Source organism: Juglans regia, chromosome 12 (assembly GCF_001411555.2).
Source record: "Juglans regia cultivar Chandler chromosome 12, Walnut 2.0, whole genome shotgun sequence".
Classification (NCBI taxonomy): Eukaryota; Viridiplantae; Streptophyta; class Magnoliopsida; order Fagales; family Juglandaceae; genus Juglans; species Juglans regia.
The window spans coordinates 26,419,881-26,438,751 of record NC_049912.1 but is presented as its reverse complement, the minus strand read 5'-3'; the positions used below and the strand labels follow the sequence as shown (position 1 = coordinate 26,438,751).

The following is an 18,871-nucleotide window of genomic DNA, read 5'->3' as shown; positions in this document are numbered from 1 at the left end:
GGTAAGTGAGGTAGGGACCTTGTGGTTTTAACAGGGGCTTTCACTTTCAGCATAGATAATAAACCTATAAAATGAAATATATTTTCCAGCATGATATTTCATAAATTTGCTGCTGCACCTCTATTCGTGGCAATGTTGTCTTGTTCTTGTGAGAAAAATATGTAAGCTGGAGGTAGCTGAGGATTGTATGCATGCTCTGGATGCATACAGGTCCACAATTTCTACCATGTCCAAATGTAGTGTTGCTATGTTAAAATTTTAGCTAATGATTTTGACAAGCTCATAGTAAAGAATAATTATATTTGCAAGCCAGTGTGGATGGATGATGCTACATACTCCGTGTTACTGACATGACATGATTTGATTTGATCCGTAAATCAAATCTTGTTGTGTCAACGGTGTAACATTTGTACGAGTAAAACACACCAATTTTCAAATAGAAATACTCTTTAAGTTAAGGGAAATTCATGTTCATCTAGAGACACTCATCATTTTTCATACAGCCCCCCACAATGATCAGTCCTATTTACAGATTGCTCTGTACATCAATGAGACAGGGTCCCTTTTTGCTGTCAAAATTGTTAACTGCAATATTGGTGTCAAGTTTGGGTCCAGGCATTGGATGAAATAAATGAACCTGCAGGCACGAACTGCAAACTTCTCTATTTGATGAGGGAACGATCTTAAAACACCAAAAGAGATCAGCTTTGACTTTTGCACTGAGCATTGGGATTTACACATGAATAAAAACGTAGAAAATGCAAGAATTCCAAAAGAAAATGCCTGGTTGCCCTCTAAAAGTGTTCCCAAAAGTGCCCTTAGTGTATTTTATTTTTATTTTTATTTTTTTAAATGTTTAAAAAAGTAACTACTAGTAAATTTGTGTATGTGTGTTGTTTTAACATTTAAAAAAAAAAAGCAAAAAAACAAATGCACTAAGAGGTACATTTGGAGGGCAACCTAGCATTTCCCAATTCCAAATGCTTATTTAGATATATCATCAAGCGGCATGTGAATGTGCATGGTGAATGTCAGTATATATATATATATATATATATATATATATATATATATATATATTTATCTATTACTATTATATAAGTGGCTATCAAATGACCATTAAACGGAAATTCTTGTTTTCTGTTAACTTTTTATTAAAAAGACAAAATATACAATCTGCAGAAGAGAAAAAGCATATCGAGAAAAAGCGTAAAAATAATATACTGACACAATCGGCAAAATATAAATGATAAAAATAATAAATCCAAAATATCCTAACACTCCACGAATAAAGATGTGAAAAAATAAAATCTGATTGAAAGACAAGAAAAACACTGTTTCCAAAGCTGCAATCTGAAAGACTCACTCATGCATGCGTCAAAGTCACCAAGAACACTTCATCAACCAGTAGATAATTCATGGATATCCTATATATTGCTTTGCTGCAATGATCTGTAACACAACAAATGCTTCGGAAAATGCCACCCATCCCATGCAGAACCAAACCTATATATATATATATATATATATATATATATATATAAATATCAAAAGGTTGACAACATAATAACAATGGCACATTTTTCCATCTCCATCAGTTTTAGCATTTGAGACAATTAATGACTTTAACATAACATAGTATCTGAAACGAAACATTTGAATTCCAATAATTCACTCCCACATTTCAATTACTAATTGTAGATAACTTCAAAAAAAAATTACTAATTGTAGATATAAATCAAATATTAAATTCGCATTTTCTCTCGATTTCTGAAAATTTTGATAAATTAACAGATCTAGGCATCAAAAAATGATATTTACAGCTATAAAATGTGCAAACACCACGGAAAAAGTTAATATTTTAGGAATAGATTCAATTCTTTTTTAAAAAAAATACATAATACTTACACAATCGTTTCTAACATTCTCGCTTATGCATTACCTTGAGAAACTAAACCATAAAAAGTCACTTTACAATAAATGTATTACGGAGCCAGAAGAAACAAACAGTTGAAAATTGTAGCAGGGCCTATGAGTGGGGCAATGGCAGAAAGTTGGAGGTAATTCTAAGCTATTCTTTTCTGACTAATCAACCTTTTTCCAAACCCTGCAAAATCAAAATGATATACGAATTTTCATTTTATCACAAGATATCATATCATATCATATCAATTAAAATTAAAATTTATATAAATCATTTTAATTATGGATTACGTACCTAATAATAATTTTTCCCTACTCCAGTCTTCTTCAAGAAATATATCTATCTGCCTAAATTAATACATACAATATTTCTCATAATGTAGGCTGGTGAGTGAGCTGTCACATGCATGGTCGGACATGATCACATTACTCATTACAAAAGGAGTTTATCCAACGGCTACGAATTCATAAGTACTCCAACTGTGGCATTCATTTCGGTCATCTTACATGAAATGACAGCTGAATTTTGTATATTTTTTTACGTATATATATATGGTCGGACATGTCACACACACACACACATATATATATATATATATATATATATATATATATATATATATATATATATACCGTGTACACTCATAAAACACAGGCCAACCAGAGACAGCCACATTGAGGCCATAAAGACCAAAAGCCTTCTTTCTGTAAGAGTTAATTCTGGGAGCCTTTGTCACCTTTGTCTGCGGTTTCAATGGCTTTAGTTGGGGCAGGGAAGCTCTTTTTCTGTTTGGTTCTATGTCTCTTGAGCTCACACTCTCATTCTCAAGGTTTTCTGCTTGCTCACATTTCTTTCAGCATCTCAAGCTATATAATTTCTTATGGCCATACTGTTTTCCATGTCTCTGTGTTCAAAGTATTATATATATATATATATATACTTCTTTGTTTTTTCTGTTCATAACTATCTAGCAAAATCTCCTTTAGTACTACTGGGTATCTTTTCTTTGCCTTTAATTATGAAGTTCTAGCTGCTGTACTGAAAATGCAGTGAAGCTGAAAATTTTCCTGAGTGAAAATATGAAATGCATGGAAATTATAATGCAGGTAAGGAGGATATCTTGGAATTCAGATATCCATTTATCAAACGAGCGAGCTCTTTCTCATCATCATCACCACCATCATCATCATCATCGCCGCCGAGTGGAGGCAACAATAATGCAGCATATGACTACATAATCGTGGGAGGTGGCACAGCCGGGTGTCCTTTGGCTGCCACCCTGTCTCAAAACTTCAGTGTTCTGTTGCTTGAAAGAGGGGGTGTTCCTTTCTCTAATGCCAATGTCTCATTTCTAAGGAACTTCCACATTGCCCTAGCAGACACTTCTCCAACTTCTGCTTCCCAAGCCTTTGTTTCCACAGATGGGGTCATTAATGCTAGAGCTAGAGTTTTGGGTGGTGGTTCTTGCATCAATGCCGGCTTCTACACCAGAGCAAGCTCAAGGTATATATGTTTTTTTACTGGACATATATGATTCTCAAACACATCTCATAATAAATAATTTTATGAATTAACGTGACTATATCGTATCGTAAATCTCTTTTTTAAATAATTTGCGTATAATATATCACGTCAATTTATAAATTTTATTTTATAAATAGAGAAATTAGCATTCCGATCCCAGTGACTAGAAACTCTGCGTCTACAACTAGACTCTGGAAAAATTAATTATCCGTAGTTGCAAGGCTCACAAAAAGAAAGTAGGTGTGGGTGGAGACTAGAGAGGCTCTTTTTTTTTTTTTTTTTTTTTATGAGAAATTGACTTCATTCATTTATAAAAAAAAAGTTACATCCGTGATATAATACATACAGAAAAATTTTTAGATCTCAAGCCAACTATTGTATTTATTATTAAAATTTATTGCCTAATTCGGAATAATATAGTTATTATTATTTTCTAAAAGTATTGATGGTTTGGAATATGGTCATGACAATGCTATTTTTCTTTTTTTGAGATACGTGACAATGTCACTGTATCATGTGACAGAATATTTATGATGCTAGTCATGGTCCCTTTCCACTCAATTTTTCCAGCAATGTTTATTTTTTAGATCTAGGAGGACACTGAACATTTAAGGCAGTCATAAATTTTTAACATGACCTATTGGATACGTGGTCCCTGGGATATTACAACTCAACTCTACTTTTAATTTTTTTTTTGCTACCAATCCACTTACCTATTTTATCTTTTTTCTATGCACCTACCCATTTCAACCGCTAATGAAACTTATTTTCTACGGTATTTTAAATTAAAAAATATTCTAATTACAAATGAAGTACACAAAAATAATTTCATAAATTGATGTGATTTATTAAATAATAAAATTAATTTTATTATAAAATAGATCTAATAGACTATATAAAATTATGTCAATTTATAAGATTATTTTTATATAATCTTTTTATAACTGTAGCAATATTCTTTTAAATTTTTTGACACCTAGGCATAAGAGAGTTCAATTCCGATATTAGTGTTGGGCCGGGTTGAGGGTTCTCGGACCTTGTGTTAAAGAGGTAGGCCGAGCCCGGTGTAAAAGCTTAGCCCAAAAAGGGGTTTGTAAAGTCCGTTCACATTCCGGGAACCAGAGCCCAAAGATTAAGGTTGAGTTATATGAAGTTCATAAGTTTGACAATGACAGAATTGGGCCGTTTGCCATGTGCTTCAAAAGTGACATGGGCCCAAACCATAGAATCCTATTCAAAGATTGATGTAATTTAAATTTTATAACGAGTAAAATTGAAAAAAGTTCTGTTACCTCTAGTCATTTTTGGGTGTACACTTTATTAATGTGTGATTAATTAAAATAATTATTTTATATTAAAAAAAAGTGATACAATCAATTACATTAACGAAGTACACAGAAAAAAATACGTAAAACGGACTGCGCATAACGTTTTTTAATTGAAAAATTACTGGGCATCTGAAACTTTCTGCTTATCTAGCCATCTTGATGTGATAAAAAAAAGGCGTTTGAAGACATAATGCATTTTTGGTCATACATTACATACAGCTCGATTAAGCAATTGTAGTGTTATATACGCAGTTTTATAGAGAAAATGGGCTGGGATGCGAAGCTAGTTGAGGAGTCATACCCTTGGGTCGAGAAGCAAATTGTCCATCGCCCTAAGCTTGCGCCATGGCAGAGAGCAGTAAGGGACAGCCTTCTCGACGTTGGGGTGTCTCCTTTTAATGGATTCACATACGATCACATATATGGAACCAAGATTGGCGGCACCATTTTCGACAGGTTTGGCCGCCGCCATACCGCTGCCGAACTCCTTGCTTCCGCCAACCCTCAGAAGCTCACTGTCTTGGTCCATGCGACTGTCCAGAATATTGTTTTTCAAAAAACACGTACGTTAAAGCATTTCATGTTACTATATGTTCAAGTTGTGCTAAGAGTTAATTTCATGAGACCGGTAATGTCTGATACATGCAGGAAAGCAACCCAAGGCTGTGGGGGTCATTTTCAAAGACGAGAAGGGTGACCAGCATCAGGCACTTCTTGTTAATAGGCCAGGGAGTGAAATCATATTATCTTGCGGAGCAATCGGGACCCCTCAAATGCTATTGCTGAGTGGTATTGGACCAAAAGCTGAGCTTGAAAAGTTGAACATTCCTGTAGTGCTTGATAACAAGTTTGTAGGGAAGGGCATGGCGGACAATCCCATGAACGCTATTTTCGTTCCCACTAATAGGCCAGTTGAGCAGTCTCTCATCCAAACTGTAGGGATTACAAAGAAGGGTGTGTACATTGAAACTAGCAGTGGATTTGGACAGTCCAACGACAGCATTCACTGCCACCATGGCATCATGTCTGCCGAGGTAAGAAACATAGAAAAATGTTTGGTTCACAAAAGAATAAAAATCACAAGCTGAGGTGACTTGCTACGTCTATACACATTAGATATAGTTTATAATAAAAATATTTTATAATCTAATGTATTCGAACAACAAGGCATAATAACTTGCTAGTTATATTTTTATCAACAAATATATTTATCATCATTTTTCTCATCATCTTATGATGTGACACTAATAAATGATTGATTCATGCATTATATGACATTAGACTCCAATTATCTAATATGACATCATGGGATGATGAAAATGCAACGCATAAACAACTAAAGCATTAAGTACGGAAAACAAAAACAATGGGGCTGTTGATCAAGTACTACTTGAGCTATAATATTGTCTAGGAACTTGATCTAATACTCCTCCTGAACTGCATGACCAGATTGGACAACTCTCCACGATTCCCCCAAAGCAAAGAACACCAGAGGCCATTCGAGCTTACATCAAAAGCAAGAAAAATTTACCCCATGAAGCATTCAGGGGAGGCTTCATTCTAGAAAAAATTGCAAACCCCATTTCAACAGGCAAGCTAAGATTGAACAACACTAATGTGGATGATAACCCCTTTGTCACCTTCAACTACTTCAAGCATCCTTACGATCTTCAACGCTGCGTTGCTGGGATTCGGCTGGCCACGAGGATTGTGCAGTCTCAACACGTCACAAACTACACAAAATGCAACAAGGAAACTCTGGAGAAGATACTCGGTATGAGTGCCAGGGCTAATGTTAACCTCGTCCCTAGACATGCCAATGACACCAAGTCCATAGAACAGTTCTGCAAGGATACTGTTATCACAATTTGGCATTACCATGGTGGGTGCCGCGTGGGTAAGGTGGTTAGCCCTGAGTACAATGTCCTTGGCATTCACGGGCTCCGCGTTGTTGATGGCTCAATCTTTAACGAATCACCAGGCACAAATCCTCAAGCCACTGTCATGATGATGGGCAGGTAAGATTAATTACAAGAAAGAACACAACGTATTTATAGTACTAATGTCTTCTGCTATATATATATATATATTTTAATTTTCTCAACGTGCTTTTTTGGTGATATTCAGGTACATGGGAATGAAGATTTTAAGGGACAGGTTAGGAAGAGAAGCTGGCATATGAGGAAGCAGCTTGGAAGTAGTTCAGGTAGCTAGGAGGCCGATGAGACAAGTGTTGGCTGGTAATGGTGGAATTAATGTATCTAGTATTTTTTAGTACTTTGCAAGCAGCCGTAGTACTATATATGTAGGAAATGCATCCATCCTAGCTAGCTAGCCTTTTGTAATGTTCCTAAGTATCGTTCTTCATCTGAAATTTTCTTATCTTCAATCATACCATATAAGTTGATGTGTTATATTTTAAGTGACTTTTTTTATTTAAGTGATTAATGATTTGTAAAGTCACTTAAAATACATCACATTAAATGGCGTGTGACTTAAGATGAGAAAAATAAAAATGTTTGATTTTATTATGTATTCTGTACAACTTTTGATATCATTATCATGATCATGATCAGTCCCTTTGGTTGCATGCTGAGAAAACTGTGGGAAAGAGCTATTATATAAATATATATATATATATATATATATATGACTTCGTTTTGTAAAATAAAAAGGGAAAAATATATAAAAGAAACGAAAACTACGTCTCAACTAAGCTCATCGCAAGCTTATAGCATTCAGGGGAAAAATATAGGTTCGAATCCACTTGTTTCCTCCTGTATTCCTCCTCCCCCTGGGTACTCCAGGCAGGACAGGTCCACATTTTCCACATGATGAGTTTGGCTATCTACTACATGCTACTGAGTTTCATCAATTTGTTGCTTAACCATTAAATGCTTGTTGGATTTGTTATTGTTGTTAATCACATGCTATTGCGGCAATGAAAGGGAGTGATGTGGTTCTATAAGTCGTAATAGAGCTTATTTTATTGGTGGGTTCCAATTTTTTTTCTATTGCAAATTGAAGAGTACTATGTCGACTTTTGATATATAGAAGATTGGTGGTGGTATTCGAAACTGGAATATTCAGGGTTAGGAAGTAGAAGTAGATGGTGCATGGTACATAATATAGATCATCTTATGCCCAGAGAGGTAGCTAGGCAGCTGTCTACACCTGGAGGGATCAGTCCCCTGAATATAGTCTTATGTGCCATTTGCAGATAAGGAAAAAGAAGTCGACATAGATGTATGGCCTAGACATTGGGCTCAAAGTTTTTATCTATTATCAAACAGAGAATAAATCATAAACATAATATACTAAAAAATAATACCATACACCACCAAGGTGGTAGCCTAGCTAGTTGGCAAAGGCTAGGCTATCCTTCTTTCCTCTCTTGTCCGATGTTATAACTTCGAAACGGTTTGCCTTAACAAAACTAGTGAACTACAGTTTTTGGGACCTTTGCATGCTGGCACTTTAGTGGGGTTGCGGTGACAGGCTGCCCCTCCCAGGGGTTAGTACTAATGGCTCAATCCGAATATGTTGCAACGAGTGAAGCCCGCCTAGGCTTCCCCTCCCAGGGGTTACCATACATGCAATATCCTTGAGAGCCAGACTAATTGCTCAAAAGGTCTGAATTTTGTGACCCCCAATGCCTGCCCCAAAATGAATATAAAATGTCAGTATAGCAGAAAAGGTTTTCAAGGATTCTAAACTTTTTGGTATCCACATATCCTTTCTGATATCTAGATGGATATCGCCTTTAGCTTCTCTAGTGGCCGGTCAACTTGTTTTGAGCTGAAAGGGAGAAGTGACTAACTGCAGACTTGGCATAGAGTTCCGCTCAATGTGTTAGTGTGTAGTGTTGCTCAAAAGCTTAATTTCTGGTTGAGTGCAACAAACCCATTGTTTGTGCAAACAGCAAAAACAATAATATCACAAAATCTGGCTTTAATTTAGGACCCATTAATTAACTTGAGTGAGTCCAAGAGCAATTTCTGTCATGTTTGAGAACAGAGACCGAGCTTGGTGTGATGAAATGGTTATCTTATCTATGAAAGAATTTTATTTTTCATACAATCGTACTGCTTTTCCAGTCACTTGCTACACCAAGAAGGAAAATAAATTTGGTAGAATAGAGTCTCGAGGTCTTTGTTGTGCTTTGTTTTCTGACCAATAAGCAATCAATCAACAAAGTAAGTCAAATAAGTTTCTTATATACGGATTTCTGTTTCTTGATACCCAGATAAGGCTAAAAGGAATCAGAACCCAAAGTAAATTCTTTTCTTGATACCCAGATTAGGCTAAAAGGATGGCTGGTAGTGGTAGAGATCAAGCCATTGGTGTTAAGAGGGTGTCTGGTTTTTAGTTACACCAGCATCAGGATCTTGTCCGAAGTTTTTTGAGGTTTTGGTTCCCGAGTTTTGGGGATATAGGATTTCCGGGTTCATGTGTTAGAAGTTAGAACTATGCGCAGAGAAAGAGAGAGATCGTTAGCTCGAGAATCTGGAAACAAAGCGCCAACTCCAACTACCCTTCCAACAGCTGACATTTTCTCCGTATGAACTGGCTGTCGGTCAAACATTATTCGTATATAATTAAGTTATAAATAAGTTAGAATATAGTTTAACTATAGTATAATAAAGTGTAATACTAATGTATAATAATATCTAATTAGACATTAGAAATAAATCTAGTATATAAATAAGTTAGACAATAATATATTGTAATAACATGTAATACCATAGTATAATAACATGTAATTAGATGCTATAAATATGTCTAGCATAGAGTTAGATTATAAATAAGTTACATACTAGTATAATAACATGTAATATTATAGTATAACAACATATAATTAAACATTATACCCTATAGTATAAGTCTATAATAGGAATAAGTTAGACATCAGTATAGAATATTATAATGAGTTAATAACATGTAATATTATAATATAATAACATGTAATTAGACACAAGTTAAATAATAATAATTAATAATCAATATTAAAAATTAAATAGAGTGGTGAAAAAAAATTATAAAATCTATAAATAAAAGAACTTATGCTTGAAACAAAAATGAAAATTGGTTTAGGGTTTAGAAAAAAATGCCCAAAATCCTGGCAGCAGCCCAAAAGGTTTAAAACGGCGTCGTTTGATCAAAATCCTCACAACAAAGAGGCACAACTCAGAAAAACGGCGTCGTTTTAGTGGGTCAGACGGCGCCGTTTTTAGAGAGTAAGACGGCGCCGTTTTACGTGGTTACACCGTCTACCTCATGTCATTCCCTCTGGCTCTCAAAATTCCTCCTCTTCTGCCGTCGCCGTCACTGCCCCTGCCCGTTGTCCTCGGCCACCACCCAGCCCTTGGTCGGCCTCCACCCACCTCATCGTCGGATTCTCTCTCTAACCCTACTTTTCTCTTCTAATCCTAAGTTCCTCTTTTCTCTCCTCATTCTCTCCCTTCCTCCGAACTAGCCTCCTCTCTCTCCTCATTACCTGAGTTGGTGAACATCTAAGGACGGGAACAGCTAATCTTCCGATCTGCTGCGACATTCACCACGTAAGCTCCGCATCTGCCGATCTGCTTCCAGATTTGGGCCTCTGTAAATTAACCCGTGAAGAAATCCATTTTCGTTTCTAGACGAATATCATTATTTTGCTTCCAGACTTGGGGTTTTCTTGCAGTGTTGCGCGCCCAAGTTTGCTTCCAGATTTTTGGAAATTTATTCTCCACAGTAAGTCCCTCCACTGCCCCTCGCCATGTTTGGTTTTTTGCTGAATCTTTGATATGGTGGTTGTGATTTAAGGCTTCGGTAATTTCTTTGCCACTTGAATCTGTGTACCGATTATTTTTTTTTTTTTTTGGCTACTTGAATCTGTGATTGGGTGGTAATTTTTTTGCTGGTTGTGAATCTGTCAATCTTTGTACTGGCTTTTTTGTTGGTTGTTAATTTTTTTGCTGGCTCTTGGTCAGTCAGATGGACTTTATCATGTATGGATTAGAGTTGTAGTGATGACAATATTGCCTGGCTCCTTTCTCTTTTCTTTGTGTGCAACGATACACTTGCCTATTCTATGACCTACCCTACAATCAATCAATATAAATGTATCATTAATAAATGTATAACAACTCAGAATGGGGCTTGTTGGGATACAACATTGGCTTTACTCCCGCGACAGAACAAGGATATGCCTAAGCAAGAATAATGGGATCCAGGCCTATTTAAATGGGAGGAAAAAAAAATTCCAAATTAAGAAACATAAGAAATCCGAATTTGGTTTGATAAAGATAGGTTGTCACAAAGCTTGCAACTTTCAGCATTTGAATTATATGTGGGGCTATCAACAATTTTCAGCATTTTAATAGGTCATTTTGAGTTAATTTGGAATTCATGTAAATTCAGTTTTGACATAATTGTTTTTTATTGTGCTGCTGGTATATTGTAAGATCTTGACTGCCAAAAATAATGAACTGAGTTTGTATCATGTTGCAGTATGGGCCCTGATTTAGAGCTCCAAGGAAAGTCGAAAGCTGCTATAATTTTCAGTTAGTAAGGACAACGTAATCGCCCCTGAAGGCTCAGAAGAAAAACTTCTGCAATGTGCAAGTAATTGTGAGGACAACACCTTTGGCGTGGAAGAATTATTAGTCGAGCGAGCTGGTGAACATGATGGAATTGAGAATATGGAGCTTAATATAACTGACATTATTGATACAATTGATGCTATACCGGTTAAAGGTGAATGCGAAGATGTGACTGAGCATTCAAGTTCTTTTGGTGGTAGAGAATCCAGGACAGAGAGTGGCTTGATGTTGACTGATGACGAAATTGAGTCACACGTGTGTGCAAGTAATGCATCACTATATGATGGATACTTTGATGCCTTTCAAATAAGGTACTTGCTGGTCTGAATTATTTATTGTATGTATTGCTTATTTCTTATCTATTGAGTAGCAGTTATAGAGTCCATGAGCTTAAATCATGGTATCCATATAAAGTTAGAGAGATGTTTTTTCCTTTTCCACTTTATTTATTTTTGGAGGTGAAATCACACTTTTCACCCACAGATTACCACCCTTTTCTCATTGTGCATTATGAGCTGGAAAAGTTTCAATTAGCACCCTAGGCTACCAATATATTTCCCTTTGCCCCCTCCATTCAAACCTAACTGTTAAGATTGTGCCATGTGACCAATTTTTTCGTTCATCTTAATGGCCAAATCGTATTCATGGTGCAAATGGAAAAAAATATATAGTTTGGGTGCAAAATGAAACTTTTTATACTGTAGGGTGCAAAGCGAAAGATGTGGTAGTTTAGGGGTGAGAATTGTAATTAACCCTTTTCATGTCGGTTGTTGAGTAATACTTTCAAGTTTTTAAGGAAAGTGATACTTTTGTGCTAAAACTAAAAGGTTTGTGAAATGGTGGTTTTCTTCCATGCCTACCCATATCATTTTATCCTGTCTGGGCTTGTTCGCTTTGATATCTTCAACTTCAGGACTTGAGCCAGAGTCTTTCTGGCTGGTCTTAGATTTATAGCAAAACTCTTTGTAATTGGGTATCATAAACTAATCTGATGAGATTCTTGCAAATTTCCTTGCTTTCTTAGAAGAGAATGATGTTATTTAACTGTAGTCATTACATTCTTTTTTTTTTGAATTTATCTTCTCTCTTGGGGAGGGGAAAGGAAAACTTAATCGAATGAATGGATACCATTAAGAACCTTACCTCACTGGGTGCCTCCAGTGAAATGTTTTTTTTTCTGCTCTGTAATTTTCTTGGATGGATATGGATCTTTATGGTTTTTCCCAAGTTGTTTGGTTGAATCTGGGTTGGTTCGAGGTAGTTCAAGTAACTCGAATTGGTCTGCCAAGTTTTAGGTTTAAAAAAAAAACCCACTTTATAAAATTGGCTTCTAACATTCGGATTCTACTTATAAAAAAAATGTTCGGATTCTAATATGTGTGCTTGACATGCGTCTAGCAAGCCCAAAATAGCAAAATTTTCTCACTTCTGGTCCCACGAAACATCTAGCGAACTTGTTGGAATTGGGCTCAACAAGCAGGTCCGATGTGGCAAGTGAGTGTCTAATGAGAGTCTAGTGAACTCTCAATTTTTGTAATTTCTGATCTAATTTCAGTCTAGAATGTCTTTAACATATTTACAATTGAATGAGACCAAGTTTTGTCATTGAATATGCCAACGCAATTTTTTTACATTCATGGGATTGTTCATTGTGATCATGCAAATACACCCTAACTGAACTTTAACTAAGCTGGCAAGCCCAGTTGATCAAGCTTTCTCAATTCCACTAAGCTAACTGGGATATATAGTTTGGATGATGAATATTTAGTGCCCAAAGACCTTTAAAAATAAGACAGAATGTTCATGCACAATATTCATAATTTCTAATTTCATTAAGGTTGTGGTTGATGATTACTATTATAAAGAAGTCAACCATAGGCTGGCATCATACTTTCATGCATCACCTTGAACCGTTCTGCCATTACTAGCGTGAAGAGTATTTAGGGTCATGTACATACTAATGAATTTCATATTTTATGCGAATCTTCTCTTTTTTAAATCTCCTGGGATTTCTGATGTTATTTAAACTGTTAATATAGTCAAATCTCAAGAGATACCTTCTCAAAATCCCTCAAAGTGAGATCTCTTTATTCTATTCTTCTCAATCCCATTTCTCCTGCCCTTGGCCTGTTACATCCACTGCGATGTCATCTACTACATGCCGCAAACCAACATAGTGTTTGCAGACCACAGTAACACAAAAACCTTCTCAGCCAAATTAGACTGATACAATGTACTTGCTTCTTCTCTGTTCACGTAAAGCTAGTGGGAATGGGATACCTATTCTTTCTTATTATTTATCTTTCCATGCATGAGAACATATTGTTGCCTCTATTAACTGAAAATTCTCTCACATTCACATGGTTTATTTGTGCTTCTAACAGGAAGAAAAAGTTAACTGTTCATTGGAGGAAGTTTATACATCCTCTTATGTGGCGCTGTAAATGAATAGAACTTCAAATTAAGGAGCTTCAGTCCCAGGCACTAAAGTATGATAGAGAACTTGTGGTATATGATCAAAGAAAGCAGTTTGAATTTGAAAACTTCACCTTAGAAGGTTTTGATGCAAAGTCTCTACCCTTTTCCAGACAACTTAGAAATAAGGTCATGACGAGGAAGAAAAGAAAGAGAGTTGAAGAGACGGCTGATGTCACGCCATATATATCACAACATAACCTGTTCTCCTACTATGGTATGAAGTTTAAAATTTTGACGTTTGCTGCAATATTTTACCTCATATAAGTATAATTCATGTTTCTTTGTTAAACTTCTCTCTCTTTTTTCCCCAGAAAGTAAGAGGTCTATTGCTGATGGTGCTCCTATAGAAGGTTATTGTGGTAATCTAGGTAAGAAGTACTAAAGTCGATTTAATAGACTACTAGTTAGGCTGTGAATGTTGTATCAATGTCCATTTGCTCCGTTAGTCACTGACAAAAAAATGTGCATTTGCTTGTGTTTAGTATATGTGGTAGGGTCGATCTAATTAGTTGAAACCATTTGATGGTCAAAATATTAATGAGACAAGAAGAGATGGCCTTTTATGTGGCATTTTGCAACTATAGAATTGTGTGTCCCCGGGTGTGTGTGTGAGCAACAAATTAATGAAAGATATATCTTTGATTATAGCTGTAAATGAACCGCACCATCCATGAAAATATTTAGCTTGTTTTTTATAAAATCAACTACCTTTCAGTACACTTAGGTAAAATAACTGAGCTTTAATATTTTGAATCATTTATTAAAGGAGCTCGGTTTGTATAAGCTCGGTCCTGTTTGAATGAGCTTGTACAAATTCATATCTATTATTGAGTAGCACTAAATACAATCCTATGGTGTGCAAGTCTCACGTCCTTTGGGAAAAAAGTGAGACCCACTAGGTCCCATATTTTTTCAAAAGGCTTGGGTGGGGCATGAATGTCCTAGACTTGCACTAGCCATTTTCCTTGAGGAAATATACCTAAAATCCTTGTGAGCATGAGTTCTTTTGAAAACGTTTTGTTTAGACTTTCTCTCCACCAATACTTATCACCACTAATTTTCTCATGCTGATTTCTGCAGATAAGATTGCTAATGGCAGTAATGAGTTTGGGATAAATGATGGATGGTCATCTCATGAATTTGGAAATGGTGATAATTCATTGGAACAGATTCTCTGGAAGATTGAAGTGGCACATTCTCAAGTTCGCAAGCTGAAGACCCAAATTGACAAGGTGATCATTGAAAATCCTGGAAAGTTCTGTTCCATAAATAAGTTGAGCTTACCTGTACCATCTGAAGCTTGACCCGTTCTGATCAAAGTCCTGCCTCTCCTCCTGATAATGGACATAGATTGCCAGCTAAATCTCCATTTACTTCTCGGCTTATATCTGAGGGTAGCATGGGAGATGTACCTATGTTTGAAAGTGCAGTTTTCAGTCTTGGGGAGGCAAACCCTCTTTCTAATATAATTGAAAGCATTGACCAGTCTCAGGTGAGGGGTTTATATGAAAATGCAAGTGTTTATTTTGTGGCATGATTTACAGGTATCTGCTTAATTTTTGTTTGTAGAATATTGTTGTAACTATGATCATATAAGACTTCTTTTCTGCCTGTCATTGGGGTAGCCCATGGATAGCAAACTGAGGATGAGAAGAGGTTTTGGTTATTAGTTCACTTGTTATAATCTTGTGCCATAAAACTATTCAAAGTTGTCCCATTTTATCAGCCACTCAGTGAAATAGAACAAGTTCAATTTTTGCTGTACATGAAAGCTATTCAAGTTGTTACAGTTTCGGTGATTTAGCTGCTGGTGTTTCTCGTCTTTGGAGTTTTCCTGTAATGTAACTCATCCATGCACCTGTGGGGACACTGGTATCCTGTGGGTGCACCTCTGTTCATTTGGTAGTTACAGATCCCGAATGAACCCGTTATTTGTGACTGTGAATTGTATATTGATTGAACCACCAAAGTTGCTTGAACATTTTATTATATGTCGCAACTAATTTGTTCTTTATGCCTGTAGAAGGAAGGAATTCTGATACATAATCAGGCTGCCAAGGAAGAGTTGGATGATTTTGGTGAAGTCAGAGGTTGGCTCATAGAGAAGCCTCAGGTACCGCTGGAAGAGCAGACAACCATTCCTCAAGACCTGCCCGCAGAGACAGCGATACCCAAGGTTCAATCTAATGTAAAATCACGTTCCCCTTCCAAGTCAAGTTTCCCTCGGCACACAAGAAGACGGGGGCGGAGAAAAGCTGGCTGAAAGAGGTGGAGCAGGAGATCTTTAGGTTAGCTGGATTTTACAAGCCAATATAGTTTTTTTCTTATTTGTTCTAGGGATGAAAAACCAAAATATTCAAAAAGGATGTCAACAGCCTCCGTTGCTCTTCAGAATTCGTATATGCTGCTTATTTTGCAGTTTTACTGTATATCTTCTCCCTCTCTCTTGTAGCATTGATTTCAAATATAATGTAAGCACTATTAATCTGTTTGGATTTGAACTCTTGTTGCCAAGTTTACGTGTTTTTTGAACTTTTTGGTGGATATCTTGAGGGCAGTTTGGAATATCTGTAGGACTAACCCGATGCTTTCGTATCCCCCTTACCACTCTGTTTAGATGCCTTGTAAAATAAAGTTCACCGTGAAATTATTTTTGGGATGTCAAGATGCCCCTGCCCTGCCCCTTGCAAGTTTTTGGTTATCCGATCTCTCATGATTCCGTCAAGCTTTTAAACTTCGATCTCCGAGACTTTTAAAGCTTCGTTTGGATAGTCAATAAGAAGAGATGAAAAATCTGTGAATAATAATAAAATCATTTGAGTTCATATTTTTATTAGATTTTGAAAAATAAAAGAAAAAAAATTAAATAAAAATATTATAAAGTTAAAATATTATTAAAATATTATTTTTGTTTTGAAATTTGAAAATGTTGAATTATTTTTTATGTTTTATGTGAAAGTTTGTGAAAGTTGTAATGATTAGATGAAAAAGTATGAAAGAGAAGTTGAAAAGTGTTTGTGTTTGAGTAGTATTTAGATATTAGTAATGCTACATACAGTTGTGGAATGCGTAAATGCCGTGTAGTCGTTTTGAAAAAGAGTGAAATCTATTATTAAAAAATTAAATTTTTTTTTTCATGTGGATCTCATATTTATTCACTTTTTTCAAAGCGACTGCACGGCCATTGCACACTCACGACTGCAAGTATCATTTCTTATTTAGATATGAGTAATGTTACATACAGAATACAATCGTGGAATAATTGTGATGGAATGAGACCAATTGTGTATCCAAAGAGGAGGCCTAAGGGATAGAATGGAATAATTATCATTCGTCTTGACGTGATTCAGCCTTCTAACATAAATATTAATACAACTTTTATAAATTTTAAAATAGAAATAACATTTAAAAATATAATAAAATAATTTGTTAACTTTATGATATTTTTACTCTTAACTTTTTTCTCTTTTTTTTTTAAAAAAAAAATTCAATAAAATACTTTTATTCAAATCATTTTATTACTTTTGATTATGAGATAACACGCCCCGAAATCTTTGAACAATTTTAGCTGCTGTGCATTTAAGAAGTGCGAAAATAACTCAGTTAGACTTGGTACTGCTTGAGGTTATTTCAGAAATTAACAGAGATGATCCTGCGTACAAAGAAGACAAATGGGAATGGTCTTTATCATTTGTAGTTTTTTTTTTCAGAAACCTGGATGTTACGAATATTCAAGAAAGACCAAAATCCAAGCTCTAAAAAATCCTAATCACCAAACCAAAATTACAAGATGTCATAACCAACATAAAGACAAGGAAAATAAACCTTCACAACAACCTGCAAGAAAAAGTCAGCACATGTAGATAATAAGATAACAAAGAAAGCAACTGTAAATAATAAGTACCTCACGAAGATATCTGTAAATAAGAAAGATCAATTCTATCCATCCGAATAATACCTCTTAACTTACTGGTAAAGGAACTCTATCTTCAATCCAATCCATATTAAGACCCTTAACTCCCTGTTTCGCAAGAAAATCAGTCACAACATTTCCTTCATGAAAGACATGACTCATTCTATATTCCAAGCATTCAAGGCAAATTTGAACTCATCCCAATAATCCTCAAGATACCAAATATTTCACTCTCTCTTATTGATCCAATTAACAAGTATTTGAGAATCTATCTCAATATGAACCCGAAAAATACCCAGCTAATAGCACCTCCAGAATCTTTCTAGCAAGCTTCTCAACTTAGCAAAATTATTAGAACATTGACCTAAAGAAACGAAAAAAGTTGCACACATCTTACTACCGGCATCCCGAATGACACTCTCAGCTCCAGCCGAACCAGGATTTCCCAAGCTGCTTCCATCAGTATTAAGTTTAACCCAGTTCTACAGGGGCGAGGTCCATTTCAACATAGAAACCTTCTTCGCTTTAGGAATCGAAATCAAAATATCCAACCTCTTAAGAATGACAACATCTTGGCTAGGAAGTCTCAAAGTATTCATAATCATATTCAATTGCATAATTTAGTGAATCCAAAGCTTGATAACATGCCAAACAGACTCAACTGTATCACCCTTAGCTTGAGACAATAGAAGGTAGGAGGCCAAAAATAGTCCGAACCTGAGATGATTTACCAGCACGATGAAACCAAAAATCTATTTGCTCATTCCAAGTACAAAATTCACCCATATAGACACCAAGTTCAATAGAAGTCATACGTCAAATTTATTTAGCAAAATCACGTGCAAAGGACATGATTAAGATCCTCAATCTGGCCCAAAGAACAACAATTACATTTAGACACCATAAGGATCCTAGACATTCTAACCTTTTTATCCACATTCAAGCAATTATTAGAGGCATTCCAATTAATAATGGAATTTTTTTTAAGAAGGTTATTGTGCCAAATCTAATGGACCCAAGGTAAAGGAGACGCCAGAACCCTAATACAATCTCAGGCACTTTAGTACTAAAAGTTACATCATTCTCCTTCATCCAAACTAAAACATCATGCCAGTCT

At 35.6% G+C, this 18,871-nt stretch overlaps 2 protein-coding genes across 6 annotated transcripts; both read left to right on the top strand.

The window, feature by feature from the left end:
• The first annotated feature begins 2,576 nt into the window (after nt 1-2,576).
• On the top strand, nt 2,577-7,366 carry LOC109011744 (protein HOTHEAD-like). The gene is made up of 6 exons (XM_018993055.2): nt 2,577-2,753; nt 3,031-3,427; nt 5,029-5,339; nt 5,425-5,810; nt 6,226-6,794; nt 6,904-7,366. The coding sequence occupies exons 1-6, from the start codon at nt 2,678-2,680 to the stop codon at nt 6,956-6,958; spliced, it is 1,794 nt and encodes a 597-aa protein (XP_018848600.2). The 5' UTR covers nt 2,577-2,677; the 3' UTR covers nt 6,959-7,366.
• A 2,694-nt stretch (nt 7,367-10,060) lies between these two features.
• On the top strand, nt 10,061-16,342 carry LOC109011743. Of its 5 annotated transcripts, none has more exons than XR_004797733.1 (7): nt 10,061-10,512; nt 11,272-11,674; nt 13,748-13,852; nt 13,952-14,055; nt 14,153-14,209; nt 14,922-15,333; nt 15,865-16,342. XR_004797733.1 is itself a non-coding variant. In XM_035683272.1 (7 exons), the coding sequence occupies exons 4-7, from the start codon at nt 13,971-13,973 to the stop codon at nt 16,102-16,104; spliced, it is 534 nt and encodes a 177-aa protein (XP_035539165.1). In that variant the 5' UTR covers nt 10,061-10,512; nt 11,272-11,674; nt 13,748-13,852; nt 13,952-13,970; the 3' UTR covers nt 16,105-16,342. The 5 variants fall into 5 exon arrangements, 2 of the variants coding, with proteins under 2 accessions (XP_035539165.1, XP_035539164.1); XM_035683272.1 differs by having other exon boundaries at nt 14,922-15,073; XR_004797734.1 differs by having other exon boundaries at nt 13,748-14,055; nt 15,868-16,342.
• Nucleotides 16,343-18,871: the final 2,529 nt, after the last annotated feature.

Coding starts and splice junctions, on each gene's coding strand:
- LOC109011744 (XM_018993055.2), top strand. CDS start 2,678: ATGGCTTTAGTTGGGGCAGGGAAGCTCTTTTTCTGTTTGGTTCTATGT. Junction 5,340..5,424: donor TATTGTTTTTCAAAAAACAC/GTACGTTAAAGC, acceptor TGATACATGCAG/GAAAGCAACCCAAGGCTGTG. Junction 6,795..6,903: donor ACTGTCATGATGATGGGCAG/GTAAGATTAATT, acceptor GGTGATATTCAG/GTACATGGGAATGAAGATTT.
- LOC109011743 (XM_035683272.1), top strand. CDS start 13,971: ATGACGAGGAAGAAAAGAAAGAGAGTTGAAGAGACGGCTGATGTCACG. Junction 14,056..14,152: donor TAACCTGTTCTCCTACTATG/GTATGAAGTTTA, acceptor TTTTTTCCCCAG/AAAGTAAGAGGTCTATTGCT. Junction 15,074..15,864: donor TGAAGACCCAAATTGACAAG/GTGATCATTGAA, acceptor TTATGCCTGTAG/AAGGAAGGAATTCTGATACA.